The 19,502-nt window shown below is 37.2% G+C and overlaps 1 protein-coding gene across 3 annotated transcripts; it reads right to left on the bottom strand.

Moving 5' to 3' along the window:
• Nucleotides 1-693: 693 nt before the first annotated feature.
• LOC128235103 (uncharacterized) lies at nucleotides 694-18,307 on the bottom strand. Of its 3 annotated transcripts, none has more exons than XM_052949837.1 (11): nucleotides 18,239-18,307; nucleotides 16,806-16,896; nucleotides 12,330-12,423; nucleotides 11,779-11,844; nucleotides 9,311-11,593; nucleotides 8,982-9,124; nucleotides 6,847-6,993; nucleotides 6,464-6,665; nucleotides 4,981-5,055; nucleotides 4,133-4,305; nucleotides 694-3,219 (listed from the first exon to the last, which is right to left on the bottom strand). In XM_052949837.1, exons 2-11 carry the CDS (start codon nucleotides 16,872-16,874, stop codon nucleotides 1,417-1,419), a joined length of 5,055 nt encoding a protein of 1,684 aa, XP_052805797.1. In that variant the 5' UTR covers nucleotides 16,875-16,896; nucleotides 18,239-18,307; the 3' UTR covers nucleotides 694-1,416. The 3 variants fall into 3 exon arrangements, with proteins under 3 accessions (XP_052805797.1, XP_052805798.1, XP_052805799.1); XM_052949838.1 differs by having other exon boundaries at nucleotides 18,232-18,249; XM_052949839.1 differs by lacking the exon at nucleotides 18,239-18,307 and adding an exon at nucleotides 18,026-18,047.
• Nucleotides 18,308-19,502: the final 1,195 nt, after the last annotated feature.

Below are 19,502 nucleotides of genomic sequence, written 5' to 3'. Positions count from 1 at the left end.
TACCTAAAACACCAATAAATATCCGAAAATAAATCGTAAACGTATACGTGTACTAGATATAGGTAAATGTAAAAGAAATGCATTAAAGGTAAAATACGTTTGTGAAAATTATAATTTAAATTGTAAATAAATGTTCTTTTTTTCATGCATAACTCGCTGTACACTTTTCTTTCTAGTGACATTGTAAACGTGTATATTGTACATTTAGTTGTATGATGTAGCTCGCAAAAGGCATATGTATTGTGCTATACAAAATGCATATATACCAGTAAATAGTATAACTCCCATAAAACATCCCGCTCCGGATGACAGATCAATGCTACGGCCGGCAGTCCTTGTAGCTACATCATTCGTTTTTTTCCTTATTAAAGTTTGCTCTGGGATTATCACACGTATATGAACTTTCATTTTTGTGGTACTTGTGAATTTGAGTGCACACCGAATAAAAACATAGTATAAAACAGACGTGCATTAATTGATTTTAAAGTATATTTAATTAAAGATCTAAAAACAATGCATGAGCATCATAACGGATCATTGGCACCTACCTATTTACTGGTAACACGACATTCACAAAATCGAGCCTAGTGCACCAAGTAAAACATATTTACTTTTAGATTTTATAACAAGGCAAGCTTTTGTAAATAAATAGCTATAAATATATTTCGGATTTTGCTAAAAGCTTAGGAACGATAACACTTTTCATGAAAATCCAGATTTTATTAGCAATTTGTTTTGATATTTGTTCACAACTTTTCGATATAACACAAGACATAGTCAATTTCATAAGAAACCACATTCCTCGATTTTTATTAACTTTACTCGTTTAAACCTCTGAACAAAATTTAAGAGACCAAACTAACCGTTATCATACATTTTCTACTCACTGGCATTACAACAAAGAAAAGTTCCGTATGCATTTTTTAACGCATAGCAAATATTGTGGCTCCAATGATTACCGGCCATGAATTTCACTCAAGCAAATATGATAAGAGAAAAACATATTTAATAACACATATATGCAAACATTGTACAAACAAAGCATATTGTTATCATCAAGTTTATGAATGATATCAAATGATGATAAAAACACCACGCACACACACACACACACGCACACACACACACGCACACACACGCACACACACACACACACACAAAGTGCATCTATATTTATGCAGAGTATAAATATTATATATCATTACTATACTATTTAAAAAAAAAATTATTTAATTTTTTTGAGTATTCTTAACTTAATTCATTTTGATTTAAAAAAGGTTAATCTAATTTTAGCCAATTTATCTAACATAAATATACCAAATAATGACTTTAATAATAAATTTTATTTTTTTATACTGGATTTCAGAAAACGACTGGACCGGTTTAAATGCCAATTTCATCCCCCTCACATTCCCTCTAGGACGTCAGATAGCGGACAGGCCAATTCATAAACTTCGCGGACATTTCTATATCAGAAGGAGTGGAGTTCTTGGGTTGGTCCGCTAGTCTTTTCAAACCTGCCTCGCCGTAAAGCACGGCAAATACCATTTTTAGCCACAAAAATGCGTAGCCTTTTTTCATCCGTGTTACAAGTTCACTAGCTTCGTCTGAATATTCACAGAATTTTTCATTCTCTTGTTCCTTGTTGTAAAGTGCAAAAATCGCTGCATACACAGAGAACATGTTCTGGTCATTAAATGCACAGCTTTCAACGTTTTTCCCAGTTTTAGTCATTTCCTTCAGCTGACTTTGATATTGCTTGTGCTTCTTTGCGCAAAACTCGAGAACAGGAAGGGCTTCTGATTTTTTCCCGATAAACGCAAGGAAGGCTGCGTAATCGTGACAAAATGAATCGAACGCTAACGTAAAAGACATCGGCACCTCTGACTCAACGTAAGAGCCTGCTACGTCCCTGGGCAGTACTTCATCTATTCGCAGTAAGTGTAGATCGGAGCAAACTTCCCTCATCAAAGTTTTGGAAAGTTGACCGTGAAGCATTTTGTCAGCGTATAAGGCAAACCAAACTGCTGCAGCAAAGTTGAGTCCGCTAAATGCAGCTTGTAGAAACACCTGGAATGGCATGCTGTCATTACAAGTACTCACTGCCAAACGCTCTTGGAAAGCTTCATTCAATTTCTCAAGACCTCCCTCGTAATAAAAGTGTCGAATGAAGTACTGAGCTTTTTCAATCTGACATGGTACAAATACTTGTAGAGTCGACGATTTTACGCTAACAAATTGTTGCAAATTGTCGTTAACCTTTTCAAAAACAGTTGAACAATTTGTGAGTTCCTCCAAGCTTTCATTTAGTCGTCGAATATGCAGTAAAGGCTGAATCCTAAATTGACATAGACTTTCTTCGACTAGATTTATTTCCTCCGCACTGAAATGATCTATCATATTGTTCTTAACTATAAAGTAATGTGGAATTCCCTTTTTTCTTATCCCACTTTGGAGTTCGTTTATCATGAACAAAAGGCAACCAGCAATAGACGTTTCCCAAACATCACAGGGAATTCTTTCACAACTGAAGAAAAATATGCTGTTCAGAATGTCAATGTTGAATGGTTGCACTTCACTTAAATTATGCATACAGAAGTATCGAAATAGCAGATAACAGTACTTCTGATGTTCAGAAAGTGCTTCCTTGAACAATGATGTATCTGCTTCGCTAAATAAGTACTTCCATTCTATGGTTGGACTGTCACTTGTAGGATGGCACGACGCTGACAGAACACAGCCCTTTGATTCAATTTCAGATCTGATGTGTTGCGGGGGCCAGTTTTGGTATCGCTTTCTGACAAGCCATTCCCTAGCTTGATCTGGCCATTTCGAAATAGAGTAGCAGTATATTGGTTCCATTTGAACTGAACCGCTTACTTTGGGTTGTGAGTGCCTGAACTGAATCGGAAAATTAAAAGGAGGTCGTTGAAAATGTAGTTTGTAGACGAAGGTTAGCTTATTTTCATAAAGGGTTGTACTGGGTTGTATAATTCTGGTGTATCCAAACTTACAGCATGATTCTTCTTCCAACACAATACTATCTTTCGGTAGCTTCATCTTAAGTAAAATACCGGAATTCTGCCAATGTTTCATCTCGTTATCTTTCCCTTCAAGCCAGCAAAGCCCTGGATGAAATGTGCCTTCCATAAAACTGCCGACTGGTACTGGATCCATATCGATTGGTTGGTTGTGGTATGTCTTTGGCATTTTTTCAAACTAAAAAAGTACAAACATTTGAGTTATATTCAGTACTGTAACATAGAATAACAACCCATAATTAACCCTGATCAAGTAGAACAAACAGTTGGTCCATTTATGGTTATAATGCATAGGGACTTAATGTATTACTCCAAATACACATACATATAAAAACGGCATCTGAGAGGTATTACACACCAGATGAAACCATTGTAATATTTGTTTCGTCAAAAGCTTAAGTGGATAAGTGTGTACAACGTATTTAATATTTATAACTGATGTATCACATCGCTAACGACGTATGCATATTTCGAAGTCTTTTCATAGATATCTAATTCCACTTCACTGGGTTTGTCTACCACGTAAATTCAGTAAATATAAAAATAGCGTCGTTATCGGTCCTAGTCACGGGACCCTCATATGCTAAATATATACAGTATGACCATTATGCACTATTTTTAAAGGGGTAAACTTAGCTGGGACAGAGTTAAATATTATTTTAATCATATAAAATGACAATGATCTTCGGCCTAATGCTTACATTTTACTGATAATTTTATGCTTGTTTTGAGGAAATACAGTATTTGCCGATTTGGTGTCTAGTCCCTTTAAATCTAAAATTGAAAAGCTAACATTTCGGGAAATTTGAAGCAAAAAATAAAATGATTTCATTGATAAGAAACGTAGAAATGAAATGTGTTTTATAAATGTAAAGATACCAAGCAAGAACAGGATGAACTAAAAAGGTCGCATACAGGAAAACCCCTGCCAAGTATCAACAGAATGGAATTGTGTTGCACATTTCCTGTCTTCATGAGGCCTAATTCAATCTGTTCATAATTATATATAGGAGAAAAAAAATGCATATAAATTTAACATACAGGTAGTTTAGTTCAGATGCAAATGTCAAGTTAAAAGGAATAACGCTTACGGTTTTAACAACGATATTGGCCTGATCTACTATCTGCGACGAAACTATAGCAGATCCATCTAACACTGTGCGTAGTGGGGCTACTGCATTCAGAAGGAACGACACATGACATGATGGGACACCGCTTACTGGGTCAACATAATCACTGCCAAACATGACCAACTCGGCAGGGTCTGTAATACAGTGTTAATGAAATGACAATGATTGCAATTCTATTTATAACGTTTAAATATAAGTCGAATTTAAAGATATTTACAAATTCAATTTTCTTATTCTGCGAAAAGTTTATACTTATTATTAGAACACATCTACAAAAGAATTGTTTATTGTTACTTAAACCAAATGGTAATTGACCAAAATAATACAAAAATGTTTTATGATCACAATGCTGTATAGAAGACACAATACGTAGTCAGTGTCGTACCTACAACTTTTTTGAAAAATTACAAAATTTAAATAACCCCAAAATGCAATAAAAAAACTAATAGCTACTCTAACACTTTGAACAACTCAAAAGTTTAGTTTTTTTAACCAAAGCAAATTTGATGTTTATTTAAACTACGTGCAGGGTGTATTGCTTTATTTTATTGTAATAATTGAAAATATAATATAGTGTGTGTAATGTGCATAAAAACGTCCCAAACCTCACCTAGGACCATCGGGCCTACAAGTATTTTAGACATAGCTACGCACCTGGTAGTGTTATCTTATTCATTATACAAGTTCATTTAAAGTTTTCGAACGGAGACTCCAAAACCGTCGCAATCGACGACATAATCGATTTGACAATATGTTTGTGTGGAAAAATCAACTTAAAGGCCTGCATGTCCTTTAGTATTCCAGTGTACCTTGATAAGTATCCAGCCTCTCCGGAAGATGTGTTTCTAATGGCTTATCCAAATTCCCTGATTCCAGATTTCTTTCTGAAAAGAGTATAACATTAAGTAATTAAAATAACTTAATCAGTTAATATGTTAGTTATACCTAATTTTCATTGTTTTCAAGATAATGCTGATTCCGATAATGCTTATATTTTAAATTGTGTTATCCTGGATGTACCAATTACCGGTGTATTAAGAAACTATCCAATGGAATTTTAGCCAGGTTACATGCAAGCTTCTTAAAATTTCACTCATATTTAAGAAAAATCATTTTGCCATCAGTAACAATAAGTTTTGTACACCAGAGAACACAATTATTGATTTCTAGTTGCCTTTTGTTTACCGACCGTGGCCGCCATCTTGGATTTTTCAGTTACCAAATACCGGTGGAATCATGGGAAATGTAGCTACTGCATTAAATTTCCAGTTAGTAAGCTAAAATTATTATGTCAGCAATGTTGGCAGGTCTACGTATAGAATTATAGTTTTCCTTGCGGAAATAAAGTGCATATTAAACAAAATATTGCCCTAAAAATTTTTTGGAGGAGCATAGACCTCTTTACATTTATTAAATATAGCAATACAGTGTCATTCATGAGAATGTAGATAAGTTAGTGAAATAAAAAGTATGAAACAAAACAAACTATAAATAAATAATTATGTTAATATTTTCCCCATTTTTACCAAAACAATGTTATTTTACCCTTATCAAAGGATCCCACCACCTTTTCTGGAGTTCAATATTGGCATCTTTATTCAACATTAAAAAGTCAGAAGTTAAGTCGAGTGGCAGTGCTCCCAAAAAGCACATGCTCAATGATGACGTAATCAACAAGATGGATGCCGACTGTCAAAATTTGTTCGTGAATTATTCAAAATTTATTCATTGATTGTAACATATATGATTGAAAAAGTTCAAAAATAATGTTTGCAATGAATTTTGATATAACAAATGTGTTTTTTTTACCCTTAGGAACTACATATTTATCAAAAGCTTCATATTGACATATACCAAGAGATATTGTAAACAAAGAATACCGGAAGTGCTCTTCCTGAACTAGATATTCGGATTTTTCGGATATATCTAATACACGTATGAGAAGGTGTGAGGTAATGCCCATATCAACAAGTTTAATCCCTCAGTAAATTCGTGTTCCAGTTAACTTTCACCGACTGTTCCAACGAGGTAATCACATCATATATTGGTAAAGCTATCTTAATAGGATTGTAGTTTTTGTGGTGTTTGTACAGGTCTCTCGTTCAGTGTCGTTTGGATCCTTACCATGTGCCTCAAAAATCGTAATTTTGGGGATTTGTTATTCCTTGGCTTGTCAATGTATATTGCAAAGCATCAATGGAGCATATACATCTTATCGTACTTAATAGCTGTCTGCATTTTAACAATGTAATATCTTAAAAGTCTGGATCAAATGTAATAGTTTTACTGCACCTGATGGCCAGAGACTTGAATAATGACGTTCGCTGACGTTGCCGACGGTAAGCACGCGGTCACTGGAATGAGTATCTTTATCTGAGCATATACTCGTCCAAACAACGTCCCTGTTTCGAATACTCAACACTTTGATTGTACTCTCTACAACATTTGACACAGCTCTTAGCTGTAGATGGTCACCCCATTCCCCATCCATTCTCTAAAACATACAAGTTTTGGTGTCATTAACCATAGCATGTAGTGATATATCTGACCTCGTATATTCTAGATTAAAAAAAGATATACACAAAGCATTTGCCTCTGTACTAAAATGGACTTTTTAGTTTGAATTATGACCATTTTTTTTCTTCAAGCTCAGCAAAATTAATTTATAAACTAACCATTCGTTGCAAATATGCATCCAAGTCTTCGTCTATAAATGACTGGAAGTGTGTGTTTTCCCCGTCGTTAAGGTGGGGGTGTTCCTTCAGCCAGTTAACCGCTGTTTCTCGCAACGATCTAACATCAAACCGAGTGTCGCCATACATCTGAAATAATTATCTTTTTACTTTTATCATCTTTTGATCGTACAACATGCATAACTAGCGAATAAAATAAATGTGCCTTATACCAAATGTGTCTAAATTAACGTCAATCCGTTCGATAATTACATGATGTTCAACTGAAATTTATGATACATTAATGTTACTGTGTTACAGAGCGGTACTCCCGTAAAGCATGTGAAAATTGTCAGAATTAAGTCATCGTTAAACATCACTATACCTGGGGTTATTTAAGAACATGTTAATGTTTGCATGCAGGGTTTCTTGATATCGCTTGTACATTGAAGCATATAACAAATTTGAAAAGAACTTCTAGTGATACTGCCGTCATGGTTATCACGTGCATAAAACATTGACCGTTCTGATACTACCATTGCACAGTACACGTATATGACTTCAAAATTCAGCCAAAGACGGTTCTTTTATGAACCATACTACCAAGTACAAGTTGTTTCATATCGCTATCGACTTTGAAGAAACGGCTTCATTTTGAATTTTTAAAGCAAAGAGAAAGGAGAGTGATGACAGTTTTTTAACATTACAGTACGGGAAAACGTTGACACCATGACGTCATTTCGGATGTAATTTTCGATGCACAATGTTTTTGAAATGTCGCTATCAGAAAACAGACGTGGAAAGATGTTGTAACGTTAAGTTATGAAAGTATATCACCCATAGCATTTATCGGGTAAGTTGAAAAAAAACAAACCACAAATACACCGAAATAATGAAATGTGTAATGATACTCGGTCAGAAAATGACAGGCAGCACAAAAACCCTGGACGTCTATGGTCCGTGCGAAATGGATAAACTGTGGAACAGGTAAGAACTGTGAAAGGTAAAACACCTTAAACGTTTCACTCTATTTGTTGAGTGTTAGGTTACATTAGCAACTGTTAAAAGTTTTAGTGTTAGAATGCTAACGTGTGATTGAAATCTTACGCCCTACACAGTTTCCATCATGCAAGCACATATAAACATACAAACACTGCAACAAATACTGTCAATTGCCGAAAGGGTCATTGCATTTAGCAAATTGAAGGTTTTGTTTCGATTTACAAACGAAGCCCATTTCTATCTCAGTCCCATGTTAACCAGAAGAAATGCAGGTATTAGAGAACTGAGAAGCCAACTTATTCCATTGAGAAACTCATGTATGCTTAAATATTCACAGAAAAGTCTGTGTTAAGTGCTGAAGAAATTAAAGCGCCTTTCCTCCTTGGGGATGATGATTCAGCGTGGACACTTTAAATGAATTTCGATACCTAATTGTTTTCAGCAAGGGGAAACAGCACACCATACAGCCAATAATATAATTGATTGGTTACAACATTTATTTGCAAACAATTCATTTAACTAACGACAGACTGTGAATGGCCATCCCACTCTCCAGACTAGAGTCATCTGATAAGGTATGCAGACAAACAGAAGAACAAAAAGCTTCAATTAAAAGACAAAATCGTATTATAAGTACTCCCCGGTCTTCTAAGGAATTCTCAACGAAGACTTGTCATCATAATAGCAAAAATAAGACGGCATGCTGGATATAGCTTATTAAAGAGACTTAATAAGAATTTGAAAACTCATTTGTGATAATTAGGTTTGTTTGTTTAAAAAGAACTAACAAACTGATTGGGATGAATACTATGAAACACCGACAAGACTACATTATCCCAGGAATGAATATTAAACTTCATAAACACTCCTAACATCAACTAAATCTAGATTTGGGGGTTATTGTTTTCAAGTGGTATAGGTATCCGCCTCCGTTGGAGCGATACTGTGTCAGGGTATCTCAAAAATGTCGTAAGTGCCGATTTCTACCGAGGAAACGGAAGCTATAGTGACTTATGTGATCTTTCAACTGTCTCCACATTTAAATTAAGATGAATTAGTGTAAACTTAATCTAACCAATGTCCAGTGGTATGACGCATATACATACTGTAATTATTTGATAACAACATTTATGTACCTCTAGCTGGTCAACAAGGGCAGCGAACATGCAGTTTCCATCAGGGCTGACATCATGAACTTCATATCCTTCCTTTCTTGCTGCAACTACCAGCTCTTGAACTGCTCCTCCGCTTTTTTCTTTACAATCTGTACTTCCACATGCTGTAAAATATTTATATGGCTTGACCTTCGTTTGTCCGTTGTTTTATTTTTAACTTCATTATCGTGAATAATAAGGAATTCTTCAAAATTCCAAACTTAAGACGAGTCACAGTAAGGATTGAAGTTACAGTGCATACATGTAATGCGTCTATTGTAAATCATGATCATATCTTGAAAAAATATTACCTGGGCATTTTGGAAGTTTGGATTGCTTCATCCTCATATGTTTAAACGCAGAATTAAGAGTTTCGGCTTTTGTCGCAAGTGTAGATTCAATGGTGTCAATAAACGTCTGCCTTTCCTCATCATTCATACATGTCTTGCTTACTTTGTCTTTCAATATGCCAGAACCAGAGCTTGATTTGGTAGATGTTTTGTTTTTGTTCTTGCTTCCCTTCAAAGCTGGTTTGGTTTTATTGTCTGTTGATATGCTTAAAAGGGTGTCGAATAATGTATCAGCAAAACCACATTTACATTTACATGCCTTGTCATTTCGATCGGGTGTATTAAGTGCCCGCATAGCCGTAAGAACGACACTGTCATCATCAGAATCACTTTCATTTGATGACAACGTATGTTGTGTTTCTTTAATTTCTCCGGGCTTTTTGTCCGCTTTTACCGTTCTAGTTGAATTAACACGTTCTGTAGACACGATCTCTTGTTTCACTTTACGGGGCATTTCGGGTTGTGTTTTGTTGTCATGCTTAATATGAATGGCTTTTTTATTTTCCTGTTCTTTGTTAAGAACTTCGACTGATGAGTTATGCTTAACAGCTTTACATGTAATTGATTTTGACATAGGTTGCGCTTTCGGAGCGGTATCCCCATTATCTATCTTTTGGCCATTTTGCTCTCCGCTTCCCTTTAAAGCTGGTTTGATTTTATTTTCTGTTGCTATGCTTAGAATAGTGCCTAACAATGTTTCAGTGAGATCACGCTTAGATTTAGATGCTTCATTTTTTCGTTTTGATGTATTGAGTACTCGCATAGCCGTAGGAACGACACAGTCATCATCAGAATCACTTTCATTTGATGGCGTGTTATGTTGTGTATTTAATATTTCTTTACTCTTCTCGTCCGCAGTTTCCATTAAAGTTGAATAAGCATGTTCAATTGACACGTTATTTTGTGTCACTTCACGGTGCATTTCGTGTTGTGTTTTGTTTTCATGCTTATCATAAATGGCTTCTTTATTTTCCTGTTCTTTGTTTAGAACTTCGACTGTTAAGTTATGCTTAAAAGCTGTACATTTAATTGGCTTTAACAAAGGTTGCGAGTTCGGAGCGAGATCCCTGTTATCTAGTTTTGGGGTATTACGATTAACCGCACATGCAGACTTTCGATCTTGCTGAAACTTTTGAAGGCGCTTTTCACGCATGCGTGTCTCTTGTTCTGATTCATGCCTACTACTGAGACAATTTGCCTTCGTATTTTTTTCGTCTTCAGACGATTTGACATTTATTGGAGACGGAGGTCTTTGTACATCTTTCTGTGTTTCTAATATTGTTGTACTCGCGTTCATTAAATCCATTTTATTTTTATTCAAATACTCGCCTGTATGTTTATATGTAGTGCTCGTCTTACTGTTTCGCGTTACTGACATTTTCAAAGAATTAGAACTGTCTGTTGAACTAGTTGTGAATGGCGGGTCTCCGATATCAGGGTTCGACATGTCGTTTTCCTCAAAAGTAGATGGTTGAGAGAGGGTTTGTTGATTTTGAATTTTAGCATCCTGATGTTGTCTAGTTTCAAACAATGCATTTTTCGGCTTATCATTGTTTCCTTCGGCTAAATCCTTTAAACCATTTATCAAATCATCCATTTCTTTTTCTGTGTCTTTAAGTTCTTGATCATCTTCGTGTATTTGTCCATTTTTGTCACCATTGGAAGGGACATTTGAGTCTCGTTGAAAATTTTGTAGTAGCTTCTTCTGTACCTGTTTCCTTCGAGCTATTCGAATGCTTTTTTCATCATAAACACCACAGCTTATTAAGGCATATGGGATCTCGTCATAAGGTGGTATCTCATCGAATGTATCCATGTCTAGGTCATCTACGATAAAATCATCATCAATATAATCCGTCTGTGAATAACTTCCCTGCCTCTCAGAATTGGATGTATCACTATAACTTTTGTTCCAGTGCGTACTTGGGTAGCTTCCGGACTGAAATCGGGGCTTCATCGGAACCACACGGTGCCGGCGACCTTTGTTGTCATCCTCGCTATCAGATTCACTCTCCGTCCATTGTCTTGCAGGTGTAATGGTCCCCGATGGTATCGGAGCCTCTCTTGCATGTGCTTTACTGGCCTTTCGTTGTGACAATGCCGGATTTATACTGACATTGGTTGCCGTTGTCTGCATTCGTTTGGGCTTTTCTGGGATGGTATCATATTTAAGGGCTTGTCCGGTGAATTCCCAATTGTTGTCAATATTGCCAGTACTATTTGTCTTTGATACTTCATCTGTCACTTAATATGCAGAAATAGTTATTTAATTACAGACAAAATAGTTTTATGACAAATATCTAAAAATGAACATCTAACGGGTAAAACCGTGATTATTAACTAATTGTAATTGTTTATAGTTTTGCACAACATGAGACACATTTAAATGATAATTTTATTTTCATTTACTGAACAAAGTAACTGTCTACCTTGGACTTGTCTTTTATCCTGTCTGATCTGCTCGCTTGACGGACTATTGTCATGGCCATTCGTCTCTAATAATGACCATATAAAATTGTATATATATGTATATATATAGGTATGTCCTTTATGTGTTTGGATAAATCAGTCAATCTACTTATATAATTTAAAAACTGATTCCAAAAATGTCAGGAGCATATGTTTTTTTTTTATTACATATCATATTATTATCATAAGCACGTTATGAGCCGAACCTAGCCGGCATAAAGCCATATTTTATTATGAATTTTCTTCCAAAATGTGTTATTAATTCAATAGAAAAATAGTGCATTTGCAATGTTTAACAATTAAAAATTTCTTTTCGAGCATTGTTATTTTTTTATCTATGCCTTTTCCTAATCATGTCGATGTATGAAAATATTGTCTTCATAGGCCGCATGGTTATTTCGATTTCGAATAAAGCTTACTCGTACGTGACAATTTTTGTATAAAGATATCAGTTTTATATGCTTTGAAATACCAATGACATTTACAAAATGAATGACAGTTCATGACATACTTAGAGCGATGAACTGTGAGCAATTACAATTTCGCCGCCGACAGGTCGATGCCTCTAGCTTCTGTTTCAAGAGGTAGCAACTTGGACAGTATGTCTGGAAAGAAAACCAAAAGGTGAAATTATCTTGTTCTTATTTAATGATGCTTTTGTTCAGCGTCCAAGTCGGTGACCCTTGCATGTATCAGTTAATAGATGTAAATGCATATGGGGTCTGTTTGTGTTGTGTGTACGTTATGTGTCTCTTTAAGCATAAACTATGCTTAAGACATGTGCCGTTGAACAGGGTCTTTCTTAATGTTAGGCCGCTGTGACTGTTCCTCGCAATTCAAATGAACCCATTACAATAAACTGCCATGGATCCCAGCCTGGTTCAGCTTATCATTTCTGTCTTTTGCTTATAGTAGCTAATTTTTGCCATTTCTTGTGTTTGCGTTTTCGCGTCGGAAGGGCGAAATTGTGCCTAATGATAGGTAGAAACTGCGAAAATGTGCCAAGGGGCGTGGCGAAATTGTGCCAAGTGGCGGGGCGAAAATGTAACAAGTGGCGTCGCGAAAATATGACAAGCTGCGTCGCGAAAATATGACAAGTGGCGGGGTGTAAATGTAACAAGTGGCGGGGCGAAAATGTAACAGGTGGCGTCGCGAAAATGTAACAAGTGGCAGAACTAAAATGTAACAAGTGACGTCGCGAAAATGTAACAAGTGGCGGGGTGAAAATGAAATGTAACAAGTGGCGGAGCGTTAATGTAACACGTGGTAGAGCGAACACGTTACAACTGGTGGAGCATAAATATGACAAGTTGCGTCGCGAAAATATGACAAGTGGCGGGGCGTAAATGTAACAAGTGGCGGGGCGAAAATATAACAAGTGGCGTCGGGAAAATGTATCAAGTGGCTGGGCGAAAATGTAACAAGTGGCGTCGCGAAAATGTAACAAGTTGCGTCGCGAAAATATCACAAGTGGCGCCGCGTAAATGTAACAAGTGGCAGGGCGAAAATGAAATGTAACAAGTGGCGTCGCGAAAATGTAACAAGTTGCGTCGCGAAAATATCACAAGTGGCGGTGCGTTAATATAACAAGTGGCGGGGCGAAAATGAAATGTAACAAGTGGCGGCGCTAAAATGTAGCAAGCTTCGGGGCGAAAATGTGACAAGTTTCGGGGAGAAAATTTAACAAGTTTTGGGGAGAAAATTTAACAAGCTGCAGTGCGAAAATGTGACAAGTGTTGGGGCCAAAATGTAACAAGCTGCGAGGCTTAAAAGTGACAAGTGGCGGGGCCAAAAAAATAAAACAAGTGGCGGGGAGAAAATGCAACAAGCTGCAGTGCGAAAATGTTACAAGTGGCGTGGCAAAAATCGTGACAAGTGGCGAGGCGAAAATTGTGACAAGAGGCGGGGCAAAAATGTAACAAATGGCGGGGCGAAAACGTAACAAGCTGCGAGGCTAAAATGTGACAAGTGACGGGGCGAAAATGTAACAAGTGGCGGGGCGAAAATGTGACAAGTTTCGGTGCGATAATGTGACAAGTTTCGGGGCGAAAAATATGACAAGTGTCGGGGAGTAAATGTTACAAGTGGCGGGGCGAAAATGTAACAAGTGGCGTCGCGAAATTATAACAAGTGGCGTCGCGAAAATATGACAAGTGGCTGGGCGTAAATGTAACAAGTGGCGTGGCGAATATTTTACGAGTTGCGGGGTGAAAATGTGATAAGTGGCTGGGTGTAAATGTAACAAGTGGCGTCGCGAAAATGTTACGAGTGGCGGTGCGAAAATATGACAAGTGGCTGGGCGTAAATGTAACAAGTGGCGGGGCGATAATGTGAGAAATGACGGAGCAAAAATGAAACAAGTGGCGTGGCAAAAATGTGACAAGAGGCAGGGCAAAAATGTAACAAAAGGGAGGGCAAAAATGTCGCGGCAAATATGTAACAAGTGGCGCGACGAAAATATAGCAAGTGGTTAGGCGAAAATGTTAAAATGGGGGGGGGGGCGAAAATGTAACAAGCGGGAAGGCAAAATTGTTACAAGTGCTGGGGCGAAAATGTAACAACTAGCGGAGCGAAAATGTGACAAGTGGCGGGGCGAAAATGCAACAATTGGCGGGGAGAAAATGTGACAAGTTGTGGGGCAAAAATTGTAACAAGTGGCGGGTCGAAAATGTAACAAGTGGCGGAGTGAAAATGGCGGTGCGAAAATGTAACAAGTGGCGGGGCAAAAATGTAACAAGTGGCGGGGCGATAATGAAACAAATAGAACTTCGAATATGTGACAAGTTGAAGGGCGAAAATGTAACAAGTGGCGGGGCGATAATGTGATAAGTGGTAGGGCGAAAATATAACAAGTGGCGGGGCGAAATTGTAACAAGCGGGAGGGCAAAAATGGCGGAGTGAATATGTAGCAAGTGGCGGGGCGAAAATATAAGAAGTGGTGAGGCGAAAATGTTAAATGTGGCGGGGCGAAAATGTAACAAGCGGGAGGGCAAAAATGTAACAAGTCGCGGGGCGAAAATATAACAAGTGATGGGGCGAAAATGTAAAAAGTGGCGGGACGATAATGTAACAAAAGGGAGGGCAAAAATGTCGCGGCAAATATGTAACAAGTGGCGCGACGAAAATATAGCAAGTGGTTAGGCGAAAATGTTAAAATGGGGGGGGGGGGCGAAAATGTAACAAGCGGGAAGGCAAAATTGTTACAAGTGCTGGGGCGAAAATGTAACAACTAGCGGAGCGAAAATGTGACAAGTGGCGGGGCGAAAATGCAACAATTGGCGGGGAGAAAATGTGACAAGTTGTGGGGCAAAAATTGTAACAAGTGGCGGGTCGAAAATGTAACAAGTGGCGGAGTGAAAATGGCGGTGCGAAAATGTAACAAGTGGCGGGGCAAAAATGTAACAAGTGGCGGGGCGATAATGAAACAAATAGAACTTCGAATATGTGACAAGTTGAAGGGCGAAAATGTAACAAGTGGCGGGGCGATAATGTGATAAGTGGTAGGGCGAAAATATAACAAGTGGCGGGGCGAAATTGTAACAAGCGGGAGGGCAAAAATGGCGGAGTGAATATGTAGCAAGTGGCGGGGCGAAAATATAAGAAGTGGTGAGGCGAAAATGTTAAATGTGGCGGGGCGAAAATGTAACAAGCGGGAGGGCAAAAATGTAACAAGTCGCGGGGCGAAAATATAACAAGTGATGGGGCGAAAATGTAAAAAGTGGCGGGACGATAATGTAACAAGCGGGAGGGCAGAAATGTTACAAGTGGCGGGGCGAAAATGTAACAAGTTACGGGGCGAAATTGTGACAAGGGGCGGGGCGAAAATGTAACAAGCTTCGGGGCAAAAATGTAAAAAGTGCCCGGGCGAAACTGTAACAAGCGGGAGGATAAAAATGTTACAAGTGGCGGGGCGTAAATGTGACAAATTGCGGGGCACAAATGTGACGAGTTGCAGGCCAAAACAAATGTAACAATTGATAGGGCGTAAATGTGACAAGTGGCGGGAAAATGTAACAAAAAGCTGAGAGAAAATGTAACAAGTGGCGGGGCGAAAATGTGACAAGTGGCGGGAATATGTTACAAGTGGCGAGGCGAAACTGCACTTAAAGACAGGGCGAAAATGTGCAAAGTGGCGGGGCAAACTTATAGAGTTACGGGGCGAATATGTGACAAGTGGCAGGGCGAATGTGACGAGGTGAAAGTGTGACAAGCTGAGTGGTAAAAATGTGACAAGTGGCGGGACGAAAATGGCTATGCGACAATGTAACAAGTGGCGGGAAAAAAAATGCGCCATATATCTTGGCAAAAATGCTTAATAAAACTTTTACGCATTTTCGCCCAGCCACTAGGCACCTTTTCGCCGCGCGTTTGCCCCACCACATTGCAGATTTTTGAACCGCCAGGTGACAGATGTTTTCATTTTTAAATAGTTCAATTACCGAACATTGTGCATTTAACATCGTTCAATCGGAACTCCTCGGCAATTTATCATCGAAAACAACCTCGGATGTATTTGAACTGTTTACAAAGTCAGATTTTTTACAGTTAACTAAGCTGCGCGTAGATCGCGTAGTAATTTCAATTTAGCAGTTTGATAATTTTAATCTCGGGAATCTTGTTTCTTTATGCAATTATTCACATCATTGGCAATGAATTTAAACGTAGTTACACAAAATACACGTTAAAACACTACAATTAATCAATACATTTATTCAAAAGTTTACGAACTACTTTTACTGACGTAACGGTTTACATCCAAGGTTGTTTTCGATAGGAAATGGCAGGAGTGTTCCTAATACATTGTTTATTACCATTATCAAATACATTCTGGAAGGCACTCTTAAGACGACTACGATATCTTATTGAATCAGAGCCTAGAACAATTGCTATAGATCGTTTCAGTAGTGTAATAATGAATATAATTGTAAAACAATTTTTCTATCATGGCTAATGATGGCTTACATTTGTTCATGTTTTTAGAACAAACCTTGAGACATTTCGGACAACTGTGTGCTTCCTCGTTGCACTGAATCGAGCAGGCGACACACTGCGCCATCTAGTGGGGTTTTGTACTCATGCTGAAAATGTTACAATTGTATTGTTATTGCGAAATTTGATATAGGTATATTCGCTTTAAAATCTGCATACATGCAACAAGGCAAAGACAACAAGAAGAAAATACAGTCCGTGTATTATCATATAGCAATGCATTTCCATCACATTTCGTCTAATAATTTATTCCCTTTATTATTATGTTTAATTTAATGTTGATGCATACACTGCCAACTATTCATATTAATATCAACTGATTGGTCATTCGCAAAGGTTTTTTCAACTCATTTCGTCGAGCTGAATATGGTAAATGACCAAAATTATTTTCAGACTAATATGGAGTTTTGTCAAGTCAAGTGTACACATTAGTCAACACTTAAGTATATTGCATTAAACAAGCCAATCAGAAACAATTAAATATTTTGTGAAAAGGTTTTCGTTCATAATCCAAAGACAATATTCGATTACTAATAATCTCATATAATTTGCTTTCCGGTGGTTGATAGATTTACCAGTGAAATAAGAATTATATTTCTCTGTTTCAAACGGTGAAATGGCATTTTGATATATTGATAGTTTTTTGTGTTTTTTTTATGACGTCATATTTAATGATCAATTCTTACCTGTGTTTTATCAATTCTTACCTGTGTTCAACATGTACTGTTAATTAGTAAACGGTGGTCTTTAGGAATACATGCGATTAGTTTGTAGCACATAGACTCTAACATTCACTAATTAAAACATTAAATCATCATATTGGTTGATTGAAAAGGGAAATAAAACAACATAATTTTATTTAGTTGATCCATTTTAAAGTACACCTTGTTTCGTTTTTCAAATAAAAATAATTCACAAAAGAACACCAATTTTTAATGCATTCAGGCAATGATGCCAGCAGTATAGCATACAAACAGTTTACGAGCAAACAGGTAAAATTTAGCGAGAAGCATAATAATAAAATGTGAACAAAAAGATATACAGGAGACGAGTATAAATTCCCCTCATGTATACTCAAATAAAACGAATGACGCTCTCTTCGAGTAAATTTGATTACTTTGTAATACATGGACTATAAACTTCGCTAATTGATACCTTAATTTATTATAGTAAATAAATTTTGGGTGGCTTGATTCACAAATAATACAAATCACTTACTTGTTTACTTATTCAATTGATCCATTTTAAAGTACGCTTTCAAAAGGTAAGTTCACAGTATGGAAATTCCCTTCATGTATACCGAAATCAAACGTATTAAATTCGTTAACTATAATACTGCATGTACTAAAACCTTCAGAAATTGACACCTTAAATAATTACAGTAAAATTAGTGTATATATTGTTTTATTAAAAAGAATACAAACCAAATACCTTTATTCAACTGATCCATTGTAATTATTCCTTGTTTCGTTTCAAATCGAAAGTGCGCAGTAGGTGTGGAAATCCCATGTGTCATTATCCTTAACTACGTGAACCGTGTATTGAACTGTAGCGTGATATTTTGCAATTGATACCCCTGATAGATTTAAACAAAATGTATTCAATCAATTCGTCATAACAGATGCTTGTTTTCTTCCGTTTAAACATAGTCAAGAGAAAGACGATGGTTACAGATTAAGGTATATGATGTAGAACAAAATATAATACCAGTTCAGATCGGACTTTGTTGCGGTTAACAAAAATACTCGACAATAAAAATCATGCGACAACGAGTATAGATATCGATATGTCAAACAGTTTTGGTTCAGACCTGAGTGTTATACACTTTTTGGAAAATATTAAGCCTTAATGTACCAAACCATTGCAACCACGACCACCCCTCCCCCTCCAGGTCCGGGGAATAGCGGGGACTTTGACTTTCGGTCCAGGCCCATCCCCCTCTATTTTTGGAGCGAAGACAAAACCACCGCATTCACCCGGTACTGCGGGGCCACCGGCAAGATAAAAACACGGCCCATTTCCGAGGCTATCCCCGGTTTACCACCGGACCTGGGGGGGGGGGGGGTGCGTGGTATTGTAATTGACTGGTGCATTAACCAGTCTAATATGTAGATGAAATACGATGCATTACTCACTCACAGCGTTAAAAACATAGTTGATATGAAAAAAGGTCAGACATCAAAATCACAGTAAAGTTATTTTTATATAAAAACAGCAAAGCCAGATTTCAATATTTTACCATGATGGTAAGCTTATCAAGAGATTATATTTCCTTGTCGTAGATGTGACATACATTCGATCAACTAAATACTAAACATATCACCAATTCTGGAATTTCAATGCCAGTCATTTGCGTGACGTACGTATGATTTATGCAATGATTCCACGATGAAAATGCGTTATAAGAAATGTACCTGCAATCGAGCCAGAATTACTCGGTTAAACTTGGAAATGGGTTTATGCATGGAGCAATATCCACCTCAGAAATTTGGAAGACAACTTTGTGTTGGTCAGTACTGCTAGCAAGCAATCTCATTGATCGACTATTGTCAAATCGGACACAGGCGCTCGTTCGTTTCATTCAAGAATCATACTGATCAAACGTAGAAACCATAATATTCGTGGGACATTAATGTTCGTTGTTTTCATGGGTTGGGTGATCCCAATCAAGATCCCACGAAATAAAGACACATTA

This window comes from Mya arenaria, chromosome 5 (assembly GCF_026914265.1).
Source record: "Mya arenaria isolate MELC-2E11 chromosome 5, ASM2691426v1".
NCBI lineage: Eukaryota > Metazoa > Mollusca > Bivalvia > Myida > Myidae > Mya > Mya arenaria.
Note: the sequence above shows the minus strand (reverse complement) of the source record. Positions and strands in the feature narration are given on the sequence as shown.

Excerpts from the sequence above, each read along its gene's own strand:
- LOC128235103 (XM_052949837.1), bottom strand. The coding sequence starts at position 16,874 with ATGGCGCAGTGTGTCGCCTGCTCGATTCAGTGCAACGAGGAAGCACAC. Across the intron at positions 11,845-12,329 it reads CTCACAGTTCATCGCTCTAA|AGACGAATGGCCATGACAAT; the intron begins GTATGTCATGAA and ends GGTCATTATTAG. Across the intron at positions 6,666-6,846 it reads ATGCATATTTGCAACGAATG|AGAATGGATGGGGAATGGGG; the intron begins GTTAGTTTATAA and ends TGTATGTTTTAG.